The following is a 21,453-nucleotide window of genomic DNA, read 5'->3' as shown; positions in this document are numbered from 1 at the left end:
ATATGACGTGCTGGGCTGCTAGCCCAGTGAGTCTGGCAGGCCTGATGGGCCATGCCAACCTAGCAAGGCATTTCTATACAAAAACTAAAAAGGTTTGACAAAAATCACAAGGTTCTAGATCATTTATTTACACGTTCGCATATCCATCAAAAGCTACACATTGAATCATCAATAAAAAAAAGACATGTCATGGATCTTGCCCGTTGGTGGGTGTTCGCCGATGCTGTCGACCCATGTCAGCCGGCACAGTGGTGTCAACAAAAAAAATTAGGTGGAGGCCAACAACAGACACATAAGTAGTACTCCCTTAGTTCTAAATTATAGGCCGCTTTGATTTTTTTGGTACACTATTTTACTATGCATCTAGATATAATAATATGCACTAGTAGAGAAACGACTTTTGATCCATTTCGAAATTTGGCTTTAGTCCCGATATTTTTCGCGCCCGGGACTAGAGAAACCTTTAGTCCCGGTTGGTAGCTTCACTCGGGACTAAAGGTCCCTGCCCAACGGTTACCGAGGTGTGTCAGAGGCACGTCAGTGCGAGAATCTTTAGTCCCGGTTTGAGACATGAACCCGGACTAAAAGTGTGACTTTTAGTGTGACTTTTAGTCCCGGTTTGAGACACGAACCTGGATTAAAGGTACCTTTAGTCCCAGTTTATGTCTCAAACCCGGACTAAAGGTGTCTCCAAACTGAATTTAAAAGTAAAGCGTATCTTATCTAAGTTAGATGTGGGGTGGTAGGTGAGATGATAACGCGTGCAAGAGTTGAAGTGGGAGGTCGTAGGTTCGAATCTCCACAGCTGCAACTTTTTTTTACCCAATAAACACCTCTACTCCCGGTTGGAGGAACTGAGACAAAAAATCAAGACCTTTAGTCCCGATTGCGTAGTCCCAGTTCCAAAACCGGGATTAAAGGGGGTTGAGAACCGGGACTACATCCCGTTTCTCTACTAGTGATGTCTAAATACATAGCAAAATGGATGAACCAAAAAAGTCAAAGTGACTTACAATTTGGAACGGAGGGAGTAGTATAAAAAAAGAGAGATCACATACATACGCACAACATATTTTTAATAGTATCACGTAGATACACATAAATATAAAGTAAATTTGAAGATTGATTTAGCAGTCCATAATACCTTATCACAATTATTCACTAATTCAGACTACAGCAGCTGAAGAAGAATCTAAAAAACACCTATAAATTTGGAGAACAAATCAGAAATGTATAATATATGATTATATGTGATAATACACGGGCACTGGGCAGTGCCGCAGTGTCACTACGACATCACCCCAGCTGCATAACAGGCAGCTAGGTTGGCGCGACGGCAAGGGGTGGCAGGCTGCAGCTACGGCACGACGGTTGTGAGCTGCAGCTACACCCTAGAAGGGAGGCACGGCGGAGGCACACCATCCAGATATACTAATCAAGAGATCGAGGAGAGGAGAGAGCCAAATATGGAGTCACGGTCATGGAGATGCTAGGACCGGCCAGGGGTGGAGATTTCGGAATTTGGAATGATGGGCTATTGGGCCTTCGCTTGCCTATGCTCGCCTGCTGCCTGCTTGCCGCCGCTAGGTGGGATAGGTGCCCCACCCTTGCCACATGGGGAGCTCCGCCTCGGACCTGGCAGATGGGGCAACAGGGGAGGGAAGAGGCCTACGGTGGCAGAAGGAGTGATTTTTTCATACCTACGGCGATATGACGATTTTAGCCTCATGAATACATTCCTATAGTACAAAGCATCTCGAAGCATCAAATACGTGGAATTCTATCTGGTTGACACAAAGTGAAAGGCCCTTGTTTGTATCCAATCCACACTCAGCCCTTTATTTAGGTTTAATTATCAATGGTGTATAAAGCCAATGGGAAATAAAAGCCAATCCTTTCTGATTTGCGCTTTCCGAAGCACCATGATGAGCATTCTCTAGCACCAGTTCATTTGTATGTGGATCAGCTGCTGACGCACCTCACCACTTGATCTTCCAGTAATTTCTGGCATATGAACTTGTTCCAGAATACCTAGCAAATTTTTGCTGTGTTAGGGTTAAGTGGAGAAATGCTAAACACCATTTCATTTGTAATCAAGAATCAAGAAAACATATATTTCCACCATTGCCACCACTACTGGATTCAGGCGCTTTGCCGGGTGCAGCACTCGGCAAAGAGCCTCCGGCAAAAAATTAGTCGGCAAAGATTTCTTTGCCGGATGCTTTTTATCGGGAACCCGGCAAAGACTTTACCGAGTGCAAACCCGGCACCCGGCAAAGAAAAGTGGTCGTTACGGCGCCGGCTCCGTCATCCCTTGCTTTGCCGGGTGCCATGTCAGATATTTTTTTAATTTTTTTTTCAAATTTTCTTTGCCGGGAGGCACCCGACAAAGATTTTTTTTATTTTTTTTAATAATTTCTTTGCCGGGTGTCGCACCGCGGGGGCACCCGGCAAAGAGTTTTTTATTTTTTTCGTAATTTCTTTGCCGGGTGCCAGGTCATGGGGCACCCGGCAAAGATTTTTTTTTTTGAAAAAACTTTGTCGGGTGCCCTGGCCCTGGCACTCGGCAAAGCTGGGAATTCCTTTCAGAATTCCCAGCTTTGCCGAGTGCCAGGGCCAGGGCACCCGGCAAAGCCTCAAAAATTAATTTTTTTTATTTTGTTTTTTGATTCTATAATCACAAACACATCATATAAAAGATATATATCACATCTGAAGCATCACAAAGACAATATAGCATATATATATATCACATCCATCTCATCACAAACTCAATCCCACACATATATATCACATCGCGAATACAATACCTCACATACACGACATCACAAACATAATAGGTCCAATTACCATCGAAACAAGTCGATAGTGAATCACGGTGCATCACATGTCCATCAAGCGGTGAAAAAGAGATACAAACTAAAGGTGGGGAGGAAACTGAGTGCCTGGTGAAGGAAACTCGGCACCGCCTGCTTGCGTCTGAGATGGGTCATTCGAACCCGCCGACGGAGGCTGCATAAAGGACAAGAGATTCATGCGCTTAGAGTGGGTCATCTAATGAAAGCACTAGTCGAAGCAATATGGATTCATACTCACTGGACTAGCTACAACTGGCGGCGGCGCTGGAGCGAACATCGGCACAGGTACACCGTTCACTTGCCCAAAGTTCTGCAGGAACATCGTAATCTCCGCTAGCTGCTTGGCCTGTCTCTCCCGCTCGGCCCGCTCGGCTTGTCTTTCCCGCTCGGCCACCTCGGTCCTCGCCGCTAGGTCCCACAGCTCCTGAGCCATCCTCTCGTTATCGGCCTGCAACATTTCAATCGAATGTTTTAGTAATGTAAAGGTAACTAGGTTATGTAAAGATCAATGTACGAAGAGTTAAACTGGACTAACCTGGAGTGCGTCGACCCGCTGCTATGAAGGGGACGGCTGTTGGCGTATGGCCGGGCCTCCGCTCGGGGTACTTGCTCGGATCTGGGAGAGGGAGGGAACAGAGCCGGACTCGAGGGTGCCATCGCCAAGCTAGTACCGTCCATGCTTCTTGCCCTGTCCGATCCTCATGACAGTCGTGCCATCAATGTCGTTGGTGCTCGAATCCCAGTCTGGCCCCTGGACCGACCTTGCGTCCGATGCGTAGGAGCTGATGCGGGTGTGGGCGCTCGGGTTGCTGTACGACTCGGGTGGGTCATCTGGGCTGAAGGTGACAGCGGAAGTCGCCTTTCCCTTGCGGGCCAGTCCATACACCATGAACGTGGACAAAGGCTGGCCACCATGCGACGCCGACTGCGAGAAAGACAACAAGATGATTAGAAGAAACATGCAGAATGGAGCGTCAGAATACTAAAAATGAATTCACGTACCCAAGCTTGCTTGTACGCGCTGAGGCTGCGGCTGCCTTGGTGGTGTGTGAGGCCTGTCGCCTGCAAATCCCGCTCCCGGTGGGCTTCGTGTTCCTGGATATAACCCTCTGTGAACCACCTGTCCACGATCATCTCCCAGCAGTCGGCAAAGGACTCGCACCACCATGGAATCATCTACATGTCATAAAGAATTTGAGATGTAAGATGACCAAATGAAAGCTACTTAATCTCAAAACGAATTAGTATTATTCTTCTTCATTTACCTCAATGTACTGTTCCCGGGTCAGAGGCATCTGTCTTGCCTGTGTCTTGCTGACTTTCTGACCAAGTCGCGTGGCGTATTACTTGATGGTGCAAGTGAGGCGCTCCTCGTAGTGCATGTCGCTGATGCGTTTCCTGGCACTTTTCACCAAGTTCTTCTCCGCCCTCTCCTCCTGTCCCTCTTCACACCCGAAAAAAGTCTGCAGACAGACACAATGTATCAAATCATTATGTCAAAAAGTGTCAAATGAATGCGATGTATTGATCAAAGTTGTGCGAACGAGACTTACCCAGAACTCTCTCCTGACCCGCTCCTGCTTGTCTTCATAATCTGTGTCGGGGGCAGATTTGTAGTGGTCCCATGATTTGGCCAGCCCCACAGTCCCCTTGTGTGTGACAATGCCGGGGTAATAGTGCCTGCACACAAGCCCCAAGATGTGGTTGGGGTTGCGTGAGTCACCAGGCGACACAACCTCCCAGTGCCTGCACAAGTCATTAACAAACATTATTAGTTTCTCTGACAATTTTCAACAGGTTATATGAAGTAGGTGTGATTAAATCTAAAGTTAGTTACCTGTCCCCCTAGGGGCGGATCACTGGGCGTAGGGGAGGAAGCGGAGGCCCAGGGAGTTTTGAGGGACCTCGCAAGTAGGGGCTAGCCACAACAGAGGCAGTGGAACTACTTCCAGCCTCGCCGCCCTCCTGTGCCTCTCCCTCGCTGTCCGTTGCCCGAACCTCATCCATCGCCAGAACCTGCTCGTCCTCCGAGGAGTCCGTGGTATGGCGTTCCTCCGGCACGTCACGCGGCCTGACTAGAGGAGGCCGACCCCTCCTGCTGCTGCTCCCACTGCCGCTGCTCCTGGCCCTCTGCCTCCTCCCGTCCGATGCGTTCTCTCCGGCATCTACGTCCTGACATGCTCTCCGATACCTCGAGTTCACGTTCCTTGGCCCACTGGCGCCCGCCATCTTTGTTCAATCACCTGCAATTAAAAAGAAACAAACAAGACATCATTACATGTATTAGAAATAGATGCTAAGTAAATAAACAAAACACGATTACAAAATAACATAGTATTACATGTATTAGAAGTAATCATCATTATTGGGATTATCTGGATCATATGTCTCATCATCACTATCAAAATTGTCCAAATAAACAAGACTGTCCGAAGGTTCAATGTTGCCTTCATCGTCATCATCTAAATGTAATCGCTCAAGCATTTCTATGTCCTTGGCATTTTGCACCTCATCTCCTTCTTCCTCGTCATCAACCCTTTCATTGTCTACTTCCATTCCAATCGCCTCGGTTAAGTCTATCACCAACCTCCCTTGTAGCCCATCTTCTTGATAGAACTCTCCATCATATGTGTTTGGGTTGAAGTTGTAATCTTCATCGTTTGGGACAGCTAGTCTACCATGTGGCGATACCTGGTGCACAATAGACCAACCCTGAAGAGCCATGTTGCCTTGGCATGCGTATGACAAATAATAAACCTGCATGGCCTGATCCGCCACAATAAAGACATCTTTTCCTTGATAGATGGAATCGTGTCGAATCTCGACTTGACCAATATTAGGGCTCCATTTCGTTAGTCGAGGATTGAACCAGTGGCATTTGAACATGACGAGACGAAGAGGTTTCGAACCATAAAATTCAAGTTCATAGATATCTTCAATTATGCCATGATACTCGAGGCCATCAGTGCCGGGAGTACAAACTCCGCTGTTTGTGGTTTTTTGATGGGGCCGAGCTCGCTCGTAGCTTCTTGTGTGAAAGCGATATCCATTCACATCATAACCTGAATAAGCTTTCACCTTACTGTCAAAGCCATTTGCAACCTGTCTCAACTCCTTACTCATAGTTGCATCGGTTTGGGCCTGCAAGCGCAAGAAGGAAAGATTGCCGGACTAAGTACGCGAAACTCAGAATCTCGAACTAGGTACGAGGTAAATTGGACAATACCTTTGTTTTGAACCAAGAAATGAAATCGGGCCTCCCTGCTCCCGGACCCCGTGAAAGAAGGGTGTCAGTTTGCCGTGGGGTAGGATCCCTTGGTTGATGCCAGGATACACGAATAAATTCCCTATGCAAACGAGAAAGAATCAGTTGGATGCAGAATAGTGACAGCGTATTTAAACAAGTTCTTTGAGAACTTACTCAATGAATGACTTCACCTCGGGTAGGTTGTGGAACACATATAGCATGATCATGCGCCACTCTTCATTTTCCAACCTCTTATTGGTCGATCCACTTGACCTGCCGAGTTGCCCTTGGAAAAGGCTAAGGTTGGATTCATTCTCGTCAACATTGTAGCGAGGGAGTGGATTATGCACGCTAGGAAGGTTCTCCGTGTAGTATAGCTGTGTGAAGTTTGTCACCTCCTCCAGAATGGAAGCCTCTGCAATGGAAGCTTCAATTTTGGCTTTATTTCTACATTTTTTTACGAACGGCCTTCAGACATCTCTCAATTGGGTAGCACCAACGGGCCTGCACGGGCCCCCCATACGTGCCTCATATGGGAGGTGCACAATCAAATGCTGCATCGACAAGAAGAAGCCAGGTGGAAAGATCTTCTCCAACATACAAAGCAACTCAGGTGCCACTTTCTCCAAGTTTGCAACCACGGTCCAAGATAGCTCCTTAGCACAAAGCTGGCAGAAGAAATAGCTCAACTCTACCAGCACTAGCCAGAGATGCTTAGGAACGTAGCCTTGTACCATCGCCGGAAGAAGCCACTCAATCCATACGTGGTAGTCATGACTCTTCATGCCGTTGACTCGCATAGTGCCTAAGTTCACTCCCCTGCTCAGGTTCGCTGCATACCCATCAGGGAACATTAACGCCTTGATCCATCGTAGTACTTCCCTCCTTTGTTCGGGTTTCAAGACAAAATCGGCCTTAGGCCTTTTCCAGTTCTTGCCGTTTGCAGGAGGTCGCATCACTTGCTGTGGTCTATCACACAACGTCGCCAGGTCCACTCTAGCCTTAGGGTTGTCCTTAGACTTGTCAGTCTCCATGAGTGTTGCCCAAAGTGCCTCGGCGATATTCTTTTCAGTGTGCATTACATCAATGTTATGGGGCAGTAGGAGGTCATCGAAATAGGGGAGCCTCGTCAAGCAGGACTTATGAGTCCACATGTGTTGCTCACCATATCCCACAAAACCACCTTCTTCATTGGGCAAGAGAGCATCTATCTGAGCATGAACCTTGGCACCAGTCTTCAAGTGTGGTCTAGGGTCCGTGACTGCGACACCTTTCCTGAAGTTCTTGGTGTCCTATCGGAATGGATGGTTGGAATCTAGGAATTGACGATGTTGATCGAACGATGAATACTTACCACCCTTCATCAACCAAATGAACCTCACAGCTTCCTGGCATATTGGGCACGGGAACTTCCTATGAACACACCAGGCGCTGAATAACCCATACGCCAGGAAGTCATGCATGGAGTACTGGTACCAGACCTACATTTTGAAGCTTTCCTTTATAGCTCGGTCGTATGTCCATACCCCTTCATTCCAAGCTTTGATCAACTCATCAATCACAGGCTCCATGAACACACCCATCTTACTCCCTGGGTGCCCGGGAATTATCAACGTCAAGATCACGTTATGTCGTTGAAAGGCGACACTAGGGGGGAGATTGAGGGGGATAACAAACACGGGCCAACATGTGTAAGGGGCAGACATCATGCCATAAGGATTGAACCCATCTGTTGCCAGCACGACACGTACATTACAAGCCTCATCGGATTTCAAACGATGCTTGTCATTAAAGCTGGTCCATGCTTCACCATCAGATGGATGCACCATCTTGTCAGGATGGTAGCGTTTGCCATTCTTGTGCCACGTCATCTGTTTCGCGGTTTCCTCGGTCATGAATAGCCTTTGAATCCTCAGCCCGAAGGGAAGGTGCCGTAGGACTCGGGCGGGTATCTTAAGCTGGGTCTTCTGGCAACCACCGTCACCAGACTCTACCTCCAGGAACCTAGAGGCTTTACACTTCGGACAATACTTTGCCTCCTTGAGTTCTTCCTGAAATAGGACACACCCGTTCGGACAAGCATGTATCTGCTCATATGGCATCTTTAGTGCTTTAAGGAGCTTGTGTGCCTCGTACATGGTCTTCGGCAACACGTGGTTTTTTGGAAGCAGGGTGCCAACCACGGCCAACACCTTATTGAAGCCTTCTCGACTCCAGTTTAAATCGGACTTCAACCCCATCAAGCGACTTATGGCATCCAGCTGGGAGACCTTAGAATGAGCGTGAAGGGGTTTTTGTGCCGAGTCCATCATGTACTTGAACGCATCTACGGCTGTCTGCATCTCCGCCTCCTCACGTCCTTCAGCAAACTGTGCTTGGTGAACGTCATCTACCATGTCTGCTACCCCAGAATCAGCATCGAAAGCCTCAACGCGTTGTCTCACCACCTCCTCTCTCATACGATCGGCTTCACCATGGTGGACCCACCGGGTGTAGTTCGGCGTAAACCCATTCTTGTGCAGATGTGTACCCATGAGTTCCTTGTCTAGCATTCTCCTGTTACCACACTTGCTGTAGGGACACAAAGCCATTTTTGGGAATTTTGCGGCCTTGCCAAATGCACGATTCAAGAAACGATCGGTCTTCTGCATCCATTCATAGCTGGCATCACCCTGACTTGTCCGGCCCATGTACATCCACTGACAGTCCTCCATCCTCTAGCATATATAACATCACCACAGGTGACCATCAATTGCATCTACGCGGTGTCCCTACTCTCTAATAGGTGAGGATAGATCCTAATCCCACCCGTGGATGCGTAGATGAGGTTAGTTTCCATGCTCCGCTCCTATCCGAGATGGAATTTCGGCAGCACCTCCCCACCGTTCTCCCGATACACGTCCTACAAGGGAGAGTGTGTATCCGGAGAACAACAGAGAGGTGATGCCGAAACACCATCTCGTACCGGAGCGGAGCATGAAAACTAACCTCAACTACGCATTCGCGGGCTGTCCAAAAAGCATGGACAATCCGAAATAGATACAGTCGTAGATATGCAAAGGTCTGCATATCTCCGACCGTATCTCTTTCGAATGGGAGACACCTAACTAGGTTACGTGACCAAAAACCACATACGGATAGAGGGGATATACCTAGGGTGGCGGTGAGGTCCGGGTAGCGGGGCGGTGGAGAGTCGACGCGGTGCAGGAAGACCCGCAGCGCCGACGAAGACGATCAGGGTCGCCGAGTCCCTCCCACAGGTCCTCCTCCTGCAAAAAAGGGCAAAAATGGTTAGTGTTGACTCAAAATTTCGGCAGTACCTCCCTTGCACGGGGAGGTTCCTAAAACCTGCAAAAAACATGACACGAAGGCCAACAACCACATATATACCAAACATGGCACGAAGGCCAACAACCACATATATACCAAACATGGACACGAAGGCCAACAACCACCAATATATCAAGAGGAGCCATGTACTCTAGTTCTCTTTCCATGCACATGAAAGTATTGAAGTAGTACAACAACAATTACTACTAACCCTACAACTACTACTAACAATACTACTAACAACTACTTAACTACTAACAATGCTAATAGTAAGAACTACTTAACTATTAACAACTACTACTACTAACCACTACTACTTACTAACTACTACTATTTACTAACCCTACAACTAACACTACTAACTACTACAACTAAAACTACAACTAAAACTACTAACTACTACTACTAACACTACAACTAACTACTACTAACACTACTAACTACTACTACTACTAACACTACAAGGGCAGGGCTTAGCTTGGCGGCAAGAACGGTAAGAGCGAGGGCCGACGATGACGGCGGGGATGACCGCAGCAGCGCGAGGATCAACGGCCAGTCGGAACGGCGCGGGGATCGACGGGCGGTTGGGTCGGCACCTTCCTCTTCTTCCTCCTCCCCCTTCTCTTTCTTCCTCTTCTTCCTCCTCCCCTTCTCTTTTTTCCTCTTCCTCCTCCCCCTTTTTTTTCTTCTTCTTCCTTCCTCCTCCCTTCTTCCACCTACCTCCTCTACGGCTGGCCGGCGGCGGGAGGAGCCCGACGGCCAGACCATGGGCAGCCGGCCTCGTCGGAGACGGCCGGCGAGGTGGGGCCACGTGGCCACCGCGGCCGGCGAGGCTGGGGCGCCGGAGCCAGGCAGGACCGCCGGCCGAGCGCCGCCGGGGTCGTCGGGGTGGGGCCGCGCCGCGGGGTCGTCGGATCCGGGCGGGAGCGCCAGCCGGCCGTCGGGGCGAGCGCCGCCGGGCGTGGGCGCAGCTCGCGCGGGCGCTAGGCCACCAGTGCCGGCGCCGCGTGGTCGTCGGGACTAGGCGGCCGAGCAGCGAGGCGCGGGAGAGGCGCGGGCGCAGCGGACCGGCGAGGCGTGGGCACGGTGGAGCGCGAGGGCGTCGGCGGCGGAGCGCGGCGACGGCGGCTGCGGACCGCAGGCACGGGGTCGGTCTGCTGGAATAGGATAGGGTTGGGACGGGCCGGCCTTTTTAGTCATGGCCCTTTGCCGGGTGCTAGGTGACGACGGCACCCGGCAAAGAATATTTTTATTTTTTTTAAAATTTCTTTGCCGGGTGCCCCATGACCTGGCACCCGGCAAATTATTATTATTTTTTTGTTTTTTTACCCCATTTTTTTTGTGGGGACTTGCTACAGTAGATATATCCCTATTTCAAAATTTGGGACAATTATGAGTTTTTTAACTATATTTCCTTAATTTTTTCTGTTTCATTGAATTTTTCCGACTATTCCAAATTTGAACTGCAGGTACATGAAATAATGAAATTTCGTCATTCAAAAAATAGTATTCATGATATTTAGGCTATGTCGAGGCCGTATGCAGGAAGTGGCATGAAATGTCGCGCATCATGTTGTCGTAACATGACGATGTACTCGCGGGAGAAGTTTATTTAAATTATATAAAATCCAAATGATGTTCGAAAATCACGAAACTTGTCGATGTGTCTTTTTATCACATGTGGAGGCCCTGGTAAAAATTTAGAAAGTTTCGAGCAAGTTGCGACGTCGGCTGCCTAAAACCCAGACATCTCCAGGTCATGGGGCACCCGGCAAAGAAATTTAAAAAAAAAATAAAAAAATTCTTTGTCGGGTGCCTAACGGCGTGGCACCCGGCAAAGGCTGACGGCCGCTGGCCGCCGTCAAGCCGGCCACCTTTGTCGGCGGCCATATTTTGCCGAGTGGCCGGCACCTGGCAAAGACCAATTTTTGCCGACGGCTGGAATTTGCCGAGTGCCCGGCACCCGGCAAAGGCTGCTTTACCGGAGGCCTTTCTTTGCTGGGTGTCGATAAAAAGCACCCGGCAATTTTTTTTGCTCCCGGCAAATCAGCCGTTTCCTGTTGTCCACCATCAGCAGCACCACCATTTCCACCGCCAGCAGCACCACTGCCACCACCACTGCCACTACCACTGCCGCCTACATCAACTGCACCAGCACCACTGCCACTACCAGTGCCACCTCCACTTGGCAAAGAAACCCTGTCATCTGTTGCTGTTGCTGGACTAGATGCAGGAGTTGCACTAGACAGACACAAACCACTTGTTGACCTTGACATCTTGGATCCTGGCAAGAGAAAAAATTACAGTAAGAATTCAGCCTATATGGAACCGCAGTAATGATGAAAATGATGTCCCAGAGAAGTAATCCTTGAAAATAATGATGTTCACTAGAATAGAGTGGCAATCATTATCCATGAAAAAATATCACACCATCTAACTTAGTTTCGTTTCAGGTTTAAAAATGGTATTTGCAGTTACAGTAAACAGTAGGCACTAAAACACTTAATAAAGCAGCACCAGGTTCACGGATAATCAAATTGAGTTCATTATCAAAGATCCACCTTATCAACCATGTCAATGACCTAAATGGCATTCACTTTAAATCGGACAAACAATTAGCATGTGTAATTTCTTCATTAACCAAGCATACATTGGTTTGTATCTAGCCTACGTTCGCACACTAGCAGTAGCAATACACAGCTCTATATAACATAGAAGTTCGGTGGTTGAAGACATGCAGTTTACCTAGGGTTGGAGTTGGAGTAGGAAGCGTGGTGCTATGCACCACCACCGGTAGTGGCGGCTCTAGGATGAGCCGGCGCTTGGATCCTGACGAGCCAGCAGCAGAGGCGGCAGGACCCCCAGTCGGCGGCGTCATTGGTACGCTGGGGGTCTAGCCGGCTGGGGGCGGCTGGGGCTGGCGGCGGGGGCAGAGGAGGACGGTTGGCGGGGCGGAGGCCAAAGGGCGCGCGACGGGGCGAGGCGGAGGCTGGACACCGGGGGTCTAGCCGGCTAGGAACGTGGCCGCAGGAGCCTGGAGGCTGAGCCGAGGCGGCGGCTGCGCCTAGAGGCGGCGCGCCGGCGCCTGGAGCCAGGATGCGGCGTGATTTGCGTGAACGAGTCGGGGACGGACGAACAATTAGGGTTTGGCGCCGCGATGGCGCCGGTTTTGTTCGACCGCGCGGGGACGGACGGGGAGTGCCTATTGGGCTGGGCCAGTGGCGCGGCCGCGCGGGAGTTTCCTGGGCTACATGTTGATGTGGGCTGAATATGAGGTATAGGTGTACCAAATATGGGAATACCGCCGGTAATATTCCCGGCCGAATACGGGAACCGTGAATACGGTCGGGAAAACCCCTTCCTTGATTCCGTTCTAGTTCCCGCCGTAAATTCCCGTATTTTTTCCCGTTTCCTATTTTTTTTGCAAAAACGGTATGCGGTCAGTTAATGCGGTATACGATGTCGGTCGGGACGGGAATTTTCCGTCCATGTTTTCATCCATAGGGACGACACTAGATTTTTTTTTGAGTAAAATAGGGACGAAACTAGATGAGGTTGACCATATGACGTGCTGGGCTGCTGGCCCAGTGAGTCTGGCAGGCCTGATGGGCCATGGCAACCTAGCAAGGCATTTCTATAAAAAAACTAAAAAGGTTTGACAAAAATCACAAGGTTCTAGATCATTTATTTACACGTTCTCATATCCATCAAAAGCTACACATTGAATCATCAATAAAAAAAGACATGCCATGGATCTTGCCCGTTGGTGGGTGTTCGCCGATGCTGTCGACCCATGTCAGCCGGCACAGTGGTGAAACTCAACAAAAATTTTAGGTGGAGGCGAACAAACAGACACATAAGTAGTACTCCTAAATTATATGTCGCTTTGATTTTTTTATACTATTTTACTATGCATTTAGATATAATAACATGTCTAGAAATGGATGAACCAAAAAAGTCAAAGTGACTTACAATTTGGAACGGAGGGAGTAGTATAAAAAAGAGAGATCACATACATACGCACAACACATTTTTAATAGTATCATGTAGATACACATAAATATAAATTAAATTTGAAGATTGATTTAGCAGTCCATAATACCTTATCACAATTATTCACTAATTCAGCCTACAGCAACTGAAGAAGAATCTAAAAAACACCTATAAATTTGAAGAACAAATCAGAAATGTATAATATATGATTATATGTGATAATACACTGGCACTGGGCAGTGCCACAGTGTCACTACGACATCACCCCAGCTGCATAACAGGCAGCTAGGTTGGCGCGACGGCAAGGGGTGGCAGGCTGCAGCTACGGCACGACGGTTGTGAGCAGCAGCTACACCCTAGAAGGGAGGCATGGCGGAGGCACACCATCCAGATATACTAATCAACAGATCGAGGAGAGGAGAGAGCCAAATATGGAGTCACGGTCATGGAGATGCTAGGACCGGCCAGGGGTGGAGATTTCGGAATTTGGAATGATGGGCTATTGGGCCTTCGCTTGCCTCTGCTCGCCTGCTGCCTGCTTGCCGCCGGTAGGTGGGATAGGTGCCCCACCCTTGCCACATGGGGAGCTCCGCCTCGGACCTGGCAGATGGGGCAACGGGGGAGGGAAGAGGCCTACAGTGGTAGAAGGAGTGATTTTTTCATACCTACGGCGATCTGACGATGCCTCATGAATGCATTCTTATAGTACAAAGCATCTCGAAGCATCAAATACGTGGAATTCCATCTGGTTGACACATCAAGTGAAAGGCCCTTGTTTGTATCCAATCCACACTCAGTCCTTTATTTAGGTTTAATTATCAAAGGTGTATAAAGCCAATGGGAAATAAAAGCCAATCCTTTCTTATTTGCGTTTTCTGAAGCACCATGATGAGCATTCTCTAGCACCAGTTCATTTGTATGTGGATCAGCCGCTGACGCACTTCTCTGATGAAACTCACCACTTGATCTTCTAGTAATTTCTGGCATATGAACTTGTTCCAGAATACCTAGCAAATTTTTGTTGTGTTAGGGTTAAGTGGAGAAATGCTAAACACCATTTCATTTGTAATCAAGAATCAAGAAAACATACATTTCCACCATTGCCGCCATGAGCAGCACCACCATTTCCACCACCAGCAGCACCACTACCACCACCACTGCCACTACCACTGCCGCCTACATCAGCTGCACCAGCACCACTGCCACTACCAGTGCCACCTCCACTTGGCAAAGAAACCCCATCATCAGTTGTTGTTGTTGGCCTAGATGCAGGAGTTGCACTAGACAGACACAAACCACTTGTTGACCTTGACATCTTAGATCCTACCAAGAGAAAAAATTACAGTAAGAATTCAACCTGTATGGAGCCGCAGTAATGATGAAAATGATGCCCTAGAGAAGTAATCCTTGAAAATAATGATGTTCACTGGAATAGAGTGGCAATCATTATCCATGAAAAATTATCACACCATCTAACTTAGTTTCGTTTCAGGTTTAAAAATGGTATTTGCAGTTACAGTAAACAGTAGGCACTAAAACACTTAATAAAACAGCACCAGGTTCACGGATAATCAAATTGAGTTCATTATCAAAGATCCACCTTATCAACCATGTCAATGACCTAAATGGCATTCACTTTGAATCGGACAAACAATTAGCATTTGTAATTTCTTCATTAACCTAGCATACATTGGTTTGTATCTAGCCTACGTTCGCACACTAGCAGTAGCAATACACAGCTCTATATAACATAGAAGTTTGGTGGTTGAAGACATGCAGTTTACCTGGGGTTGGAGTTGGAGTAGGAAGCGTGGTGCTATGCACCACCACCGGTAGTGGCGGCTCCAGGATGAGCCGACGCTTGGAATCTGACGAGCTAGCAGCAGAGGCGGCAGGACCCCCAGTCAGCGGCGTCATTGGTCCGCCGGGGGTCTGGCCGGCTGGGGATGGCAGGTGCCGGTGGCGGGGCCGGAGGCTGGGCACAGGGGCCGGCGGCGGGGGTGGAGGCCAGACGGCGCGCGACGGGGCGAGGCGGAGGCGGGGCACCGGGGGTCTGGCCGGCTGGGAACGTGGCCGTGGAAGCCTGGAGGCCGAGCCGAGGCGGCGGCTGCGCCTGGAGGCGGCGCAGCGGCCCCTAGAGCCTGGATGCGGCGTGATTTGCGTGAACGAGTCGGGGACGGACGGACGGTTAGGGTTTGGCGATGCCGCGATGGCGCCGGTTTTGTTCGACCACGCGGGGACGGACAGGGAGTGCCTGGTCTACATGTTGATGTGGGCTGAATATGAGGTATTGGTGTACAAAATACGGGAATACCGCCGGTAATATTCCCGGCCGAATACGGGAACCGTGAATATGGTCGGAAAAACCCCTTCCCTGATTCCGTTCATGTTCCCGCTGTAAATTCCCATATTTTTTCCCATTTCCTGTTTTTCCTGCAAAAATGGTATGCGATCGGTTAATGCGGTATACGATGTCGGTCGGGACGGGAATTTCCCGTCCTATTTTCATCCATAGGGACGACACTATATTTTTTTTGAGTAAAATAGGGACGGCACTAGATGAGGTTGACCATATGACGTGCTGGGCTGCTGGCCCAGTGAGTCTGGCAGGCCTGATGGGCTATGCCAACCTAGCAAGGCATTTCTATAAAAAGACTAAAAAGGTTTGACAAAAATCACAAGGTTCTAGATCATTTATTTACACGTTCGCATATCCATCAAAAGCTACATATAGAATCATCAATAAAAAAAACACATGCCACGGATCTTGCTCGTTGGTGGGTGTTCGCCGATGCTGTCGACCCATGTCAGCCGGCACAGTGGTGAAACTCAACAAAAAGTTTAGGTGGAGGTGAACGACAGACACATAAGTAATACTTCATCAGTTCTAAATTATAGGTTGCTTTGATTTTTTTGATACACCATTTTACTATGCATCTAGATATAATAATACACATACATACATATTTATGCGTCTAGATACATAACAAAATGAATGAATTAAAAAAGTCAAAGTGACTTACAATTTGGAACAGAGGGAGTAGTATAAAAAAAGAGAGATCACATACATACACACAACATATTTTTAATAGTATCACGTAGATACACATAAATATAAAGTAAATTTGAAGATTGATTTAGCAGTCCATAATACCTTATCACAATTATTCACTAATTCAGCCTACAGCAACTGAAGAAGAATCTAAAAAACACCTATAAATTTGAAGAACAAATCAGAAATGTATAATATATGATTATATGTGATAATACACGGGCACTGGGCAGTGCCGCAGTGTCACTACGACATCACCCCAGCTGCACAACAGGCAGCTAGGTTGGCGCGATGGCAAGGGGTGGCAGGCTGCAGCTACGGCACGACGGTTGTGAGCTGCAGCTACACCCTAGAAGGGAGGCATGGCGGAGGCACACCATCCAGATATACTAACCAAGATCTTGATCGAGGAGAGGAGAGAGCCAAATATGGAGTCACGGTCATGGAGATGCTAGGACCGGCCAGGGGTGGAGATTTCGGAATTTGGAATGATGGGCTATTGGGCCATCGCTTGCCTCTGCTCGCCTGCTGCCTGCTTGCCGGCGGTAGGTGGGATAGGTGCCCCACCCTTGCCACATGGGGAGCTCCGCTCGGACCTGGCAGATGGGGCCAGTGGCGAATCTAGGATTTTGTCTCAGGGTATGCCGCCAAAAAATTTTCATATACAATTCGGTAAATCCATTTCAGCAATTCGGTAATAATTGTAAAATTGACAACATGATTCGGTATATATGCACTAAATAACACAATAAGGCTTAAATTCATGGATTAAGTTCAAACCATCCACTAAGTATAGTATAAATAGTTCAAAAGCCATATCAATAATTGAAATAAGGCATAAAAGAGAACCAGAGACTTACAATGCTATTTTTGTGACTATTTTATTCGACGCTTTCGAAGGGACATAAATGTATTGATTATATCATCTTCATCAACTTCAAAGAAAATATCCCACTCAATGAAAGTGACTAGGCAGTCATCCAGAAGACTATCTCCCATCTTATTTATTAACTTTGTTTTCACAAAAACCATTGCAGAAAATACCCTTTCAACACTTGCCGTTGCCACATGTAGAAGCAATACCAATTTGAGGAGCTCATAAACCATTTCGTACACTTTGTGTCTCTTTGTTTCAACAAGCTTAACTGAGAGATCAACAATATTGTCTAGACCTTTGAAGCTATCACCATATCTCATGTCATTAATATAATTATCTAGCTGCAACTCAAGTTTGAGCAAATTATTATTTGAGAACTCCTTTGGGTAGAACTCAGCTAGTCTACGTAGCTTCTGTGCATCAAAAGAAGCAAATGACTTGGAAGGACTGAAGGTCGACATACAAGACAACAACTCCATTTAATCTCATCAAACCGATTATCAAGTTCTTGACTTATTTGATCAATGACACCAATGTATACTTCTCTTCTAAAGTGGTCATCATTGATTTGCTTTTGGGCACGAGCTTTCCTCGTTGATTTTCCATAAGGAACATAATCACCATCCATAGCAGGAACTTCAACACCATGTTTATCACAAAATGAAGTGACCTTCTCAAGAAAATTATCCCAACCGTCAGACCTCAATTCTTGCATTCTTTTCTTTGCCACATTAACAAGTGATATTGCATTAAGAATATCTTGGTCCCTTCTTTGCAAACACTTAGATAACTCATTTGTATATCCAAGAATAATATACATTAAGTGTACAAAGAAAACAATGCCAAATAATTAAATAAATTGCGCTTGCACGATTGAACTCTCACATGCGATTATGGATCACTCACATGATATGAGTACTGAACAAAAGATCAATCAAGATCGACTCTGATGTTGAGAAAAATCCTCAACCTCGCCGCGTGATAGATGATTCTATAATTTTAGCGCGAAGCATTTAGCAATTAAAGTACACATGAATTTTTTTAAAAAGCCGAAGAACAAAGATTGAATCTCACCAGAACAATTGTGATCACAAATTCGCCTAGATGCCGCCGGTGTCCGGTGCCGCCATAGCCCGTAGGGCAGCGCGTAGGCCAAACAGGACACGAAGTCGGAGGTCACGAGGACGACAATGACGGCACTAGGCACTGGCCGCAGGCGACAGCCGACGCGTGAAGATTCGTATGACCATATTACGGTATTAGCATCAGTCGTCGGCGTACTGGCATAGGGCAGGGCAAAGACACAAAGTCGAACTGCCTCGATCCGTAATTCCGTATTGGCCTTGTCCCGGGATCCGTCCCCGTCGCTGGGCCGCCTGGGCGCTTGGGCCTGACGCTCCCTCGCGATCTCGTGGAGACACGGAGTCACGGCCTGCCACTCGCTCGCGGCCGCTAGCACGCTCGGGCTCGGCTGTCAGGGACTCAGGTATGCAACAAATACGTATATATACTTGCTCTCACGTAGGAATTGCAGGGTATGCCGGTGCATACCCGGCATACCCTATAGCTCCGCCACTGGATGGGGCAACGGGGGAGGGAAGAGGCCTACGGTGGGTGAACGGCTTGTCACATCCTTTTTTTTTAAAAAAACGAATGCACATCATATGTATGTTAAAATATGTTTATTCATACATGCAATGACAATATAGTGATACAAATCAGTGTTTATTATAAAAGCGATTACCTATTACAAAATGATCAGAGGGTCTAAACAAGAAATTAGATCAAAGTATGAGCGAAGCAGGGCCTCCATCCCCCGCAGGCAGCCGACCGGGAGTACACCAGCCTAGAATCAACAATGTCTTCAGGAAACACCAGTAAGGGGACAAAGAGAAGGATGAGTACATCGAAATGTACTCGACAAGTGTAGGAAAGTATAACATGAGGGCCAACACAAGGAAAGGTTTAATTATACAGGTTTGACACACACGTACTTAAGCGACACGACCTAATTTTCCTTAAATCCTTAGCACCTAATTACTAGGTGAAATCTGCCTTCTCCTCAAAGAACCAAACAAACACTTGGATTCTATCCAAGCTCCCATCTGTAAGGACCGTGACGCCTAAGAGGGGGTAAATTAGGCAACTTAAAACTCTTCTTCTAAACTATGGCCTCTAATTCCAACCTGAGCAAAATCTATGCAATAAATAAACTATCTAAATGTGCAACTATGATTTTGCTAGGTGTGTTGCTATCTCTACCGTAAAAGGAGAGAGCGAATAATATTCTTGGTGGTGCGAATAATGCGCTCGGCTTTACCATTTTGGGGCGAAGTGTATCGGCAATGGCACCCCGAGTGAGAAAGAACATGCGGGCGCTGGAGTTATCAAACTCACGACCATTATCACACTGAACATTCTTAATGGAGACGTCAAACTTAGTGGAAACATAAGCAAAAGAATAGTGAGAGTGATGAATGTGTTACACTTGAGGCGTAAAGGAAAAGTCCAAAGAAAATGCGAGCAATCATCAAGAATAACTAAAAAATATTTTGTAATCAGATATGCTAACCATGGGGAAAGTCCAGAGGTCACATTGTATTAAATCAAAATTATGAGCGGCTCACAAACTAGAGGTATGAAAAGGGAGACGCACGTGGCGACCCAACTGACAAGCATTACACAAATATTTTTACTCAGCTTTATTACATGAAATGGCAGAAGATGACACTAAACGGGAGAGGGCGTCCGAGCCAAGATGACCAAGACGCCGATGGCAAAGGGTGGAGTTGGAGCCAGCTGCGAGGGTGAGGGGCCCAAAACCGATGACAAGTGTGGGTAGAGCGGCCTGAAACTATTGTACCTGGCGATCACGCTCCGGGTTGTGAGGTCCTTCACAGAGAAACCATATGGGTCAAATTCAAAAGAGCAATTATTTTCAGTGGTGAATTGATGAACGGGAATGAGATTTTTAATTAATCGAGGAGAAACTAAAACATTATTTAAACTTAGGAAGCCCTGAGCAGTAGGAAAATTAACAGAGCCGGTGCTAGTGACGGGTAGGAGGGAGCCATCTCCAACAATGATATCTGATGGAGTGGAAATGAAGGAGGTTGAGAAACACAAAGATTACCGGAGTTTGATGTCATGTGAGTCTCAGCACTAGTATCCATATACCATTCAGTCAACGGTGTGACTGAAGTGTCATCGTGTTGAAGGACGACGCCAGGACATTTTGGATCCCATGCAAAGCCGGCCGGGTGGTTGATCCTGCCAGGGGGCGCGGATGGGCCAGCAAAGCCTAGCGGCGGCAACTGGTGATGCAGCGGCCCTAGCAGGGGAGCCCGTGGAGGCGGTGGCCTAGGCAGTGGGGCGAGCGGAGGAGGCCCAGGCGGCAGGGAAGGCTGGCCCGTGCAGAAGGCTCGGGGCGCGTTGTGGCCCGGCCCAGTAGGCCTGAAAGGTGCCATAGGCGGTCTACCAGCCAGGTGGAGGCGGAGTGGGCCGCTGCGCCTGGGCAGCCCATGGAGCGCCTGGGATGGCTGGACCAGCACCAGCAGCACCAGACTTCTTGCCTCCGCCACCATCGCGACGTGTTGGCTTTTTGCCGGAGTTGCTGCCGTCGATGGGGTCGTAGAATGTTGGTGCTGGGGCACGAGGAGCGGAGGCATCCAGGGCCATCGACAAGTTGGTCAGCCATCGCCTTGAGTTGACGGCAGTAGTCCTCGAAACTCGGCGTTGAGGAGGAGCGCACGAGTCTCCTTGTTGCCAATGAATTGTTGCTCCAGCCCTAGCCAGACGATGCGAGCCGTTGGCGGCCCATCCTCGTGTTTCATCACCACCTCGAGAAGATCGGGGGGTGATCGTCCCGTAGAGCCACGAGAGGACGACGCAGTCCATGCGCTTCCAAGTGACGTCGTCGGAGCAATGGTCATTGGAGAGAACGTGGTCCGCGCACGAGCGTGTACCGCTCGATCGCGTTGAGGAAGGGGCCACGCCACCTGTTGAAGTGGGGCGAGGTGAGGTCGAGGACGACCGGCACGAGGGCCTTGATATTGAGGATGGCCGCCGCCTGGGCATGGAGAGCGGCGGTGGCCGC

The 21,453-nt window shown here is 48.2% G+C and overlaps 1 protein-coding gene across 1 annotated transcript; it reads right to left on the bottom strand.

Annotated features, from left to right (window-relative positions):
• Positions 1–4,201: 4,201 nt before the first annotated feature.
• LOC136488225 (uncharacterized) lies at positions 4,202–8,819 on the bottom strand. The gene is made up of 3 exons (XM_066485227.1): positions 7,810–8,819; positions 4,412–4,604; positions 4,202–4,294 (listed from the first exon to the last, which is right to left on the bottom strand). The coding sequence occupies exons 1-3, from the start codon at positions 8,817–8,819 to the stop codon at positions 4,202–4,204; spliced, it is 1,296 nt and encodes a 431-aa protein (XP_066341324.1).
• Positions 8,820–21,453: the final 12,634 nt, after the last annotated feature.

This window comes from Miscanthus floridulus, chromosome 10, assembly GCF_019320115.1.
Source record: "Miscanthus floridulus cultivar M001 chromosome 10, ASM1932011v1, whole genome shotgun sequence".
NCBI classification, from domain to species: Eukaryota; Viridiplantae; Streptophyta; class Magnoliopsida; order Poales; family Poaceae; genus Miscanthus; species Miscanthus floridulus.
Note: the sequence above shows the minus strand (reverse complement) of the source record. Positions and strands in the feature narration are given on the sequence as shown.

Coding starts and splice junctions, on each gene's coding strand:
- LOC136488225 (XM_066485227.1), bottom strand. CDS start 8,819: ATGGAGGACTGTCAGTGGATGTACATGGGCCGGACAAGTCAGGGTGAT. Junction 4,605..7,809: donor TTCAATCCTTATGGCATGAT/GTCTGCCCCTTA, acceptor TGACTTGTGCAG/GCACTGGGAGGTTGTGTCGC. Junction 4,295..4,411: donor GGGTCAGGAGAGAGTTCTGG/GTAAGTCTCGTT, acceptor GAAGAGGGACAG/GAGGAGAGGGCGGAGAAGAA.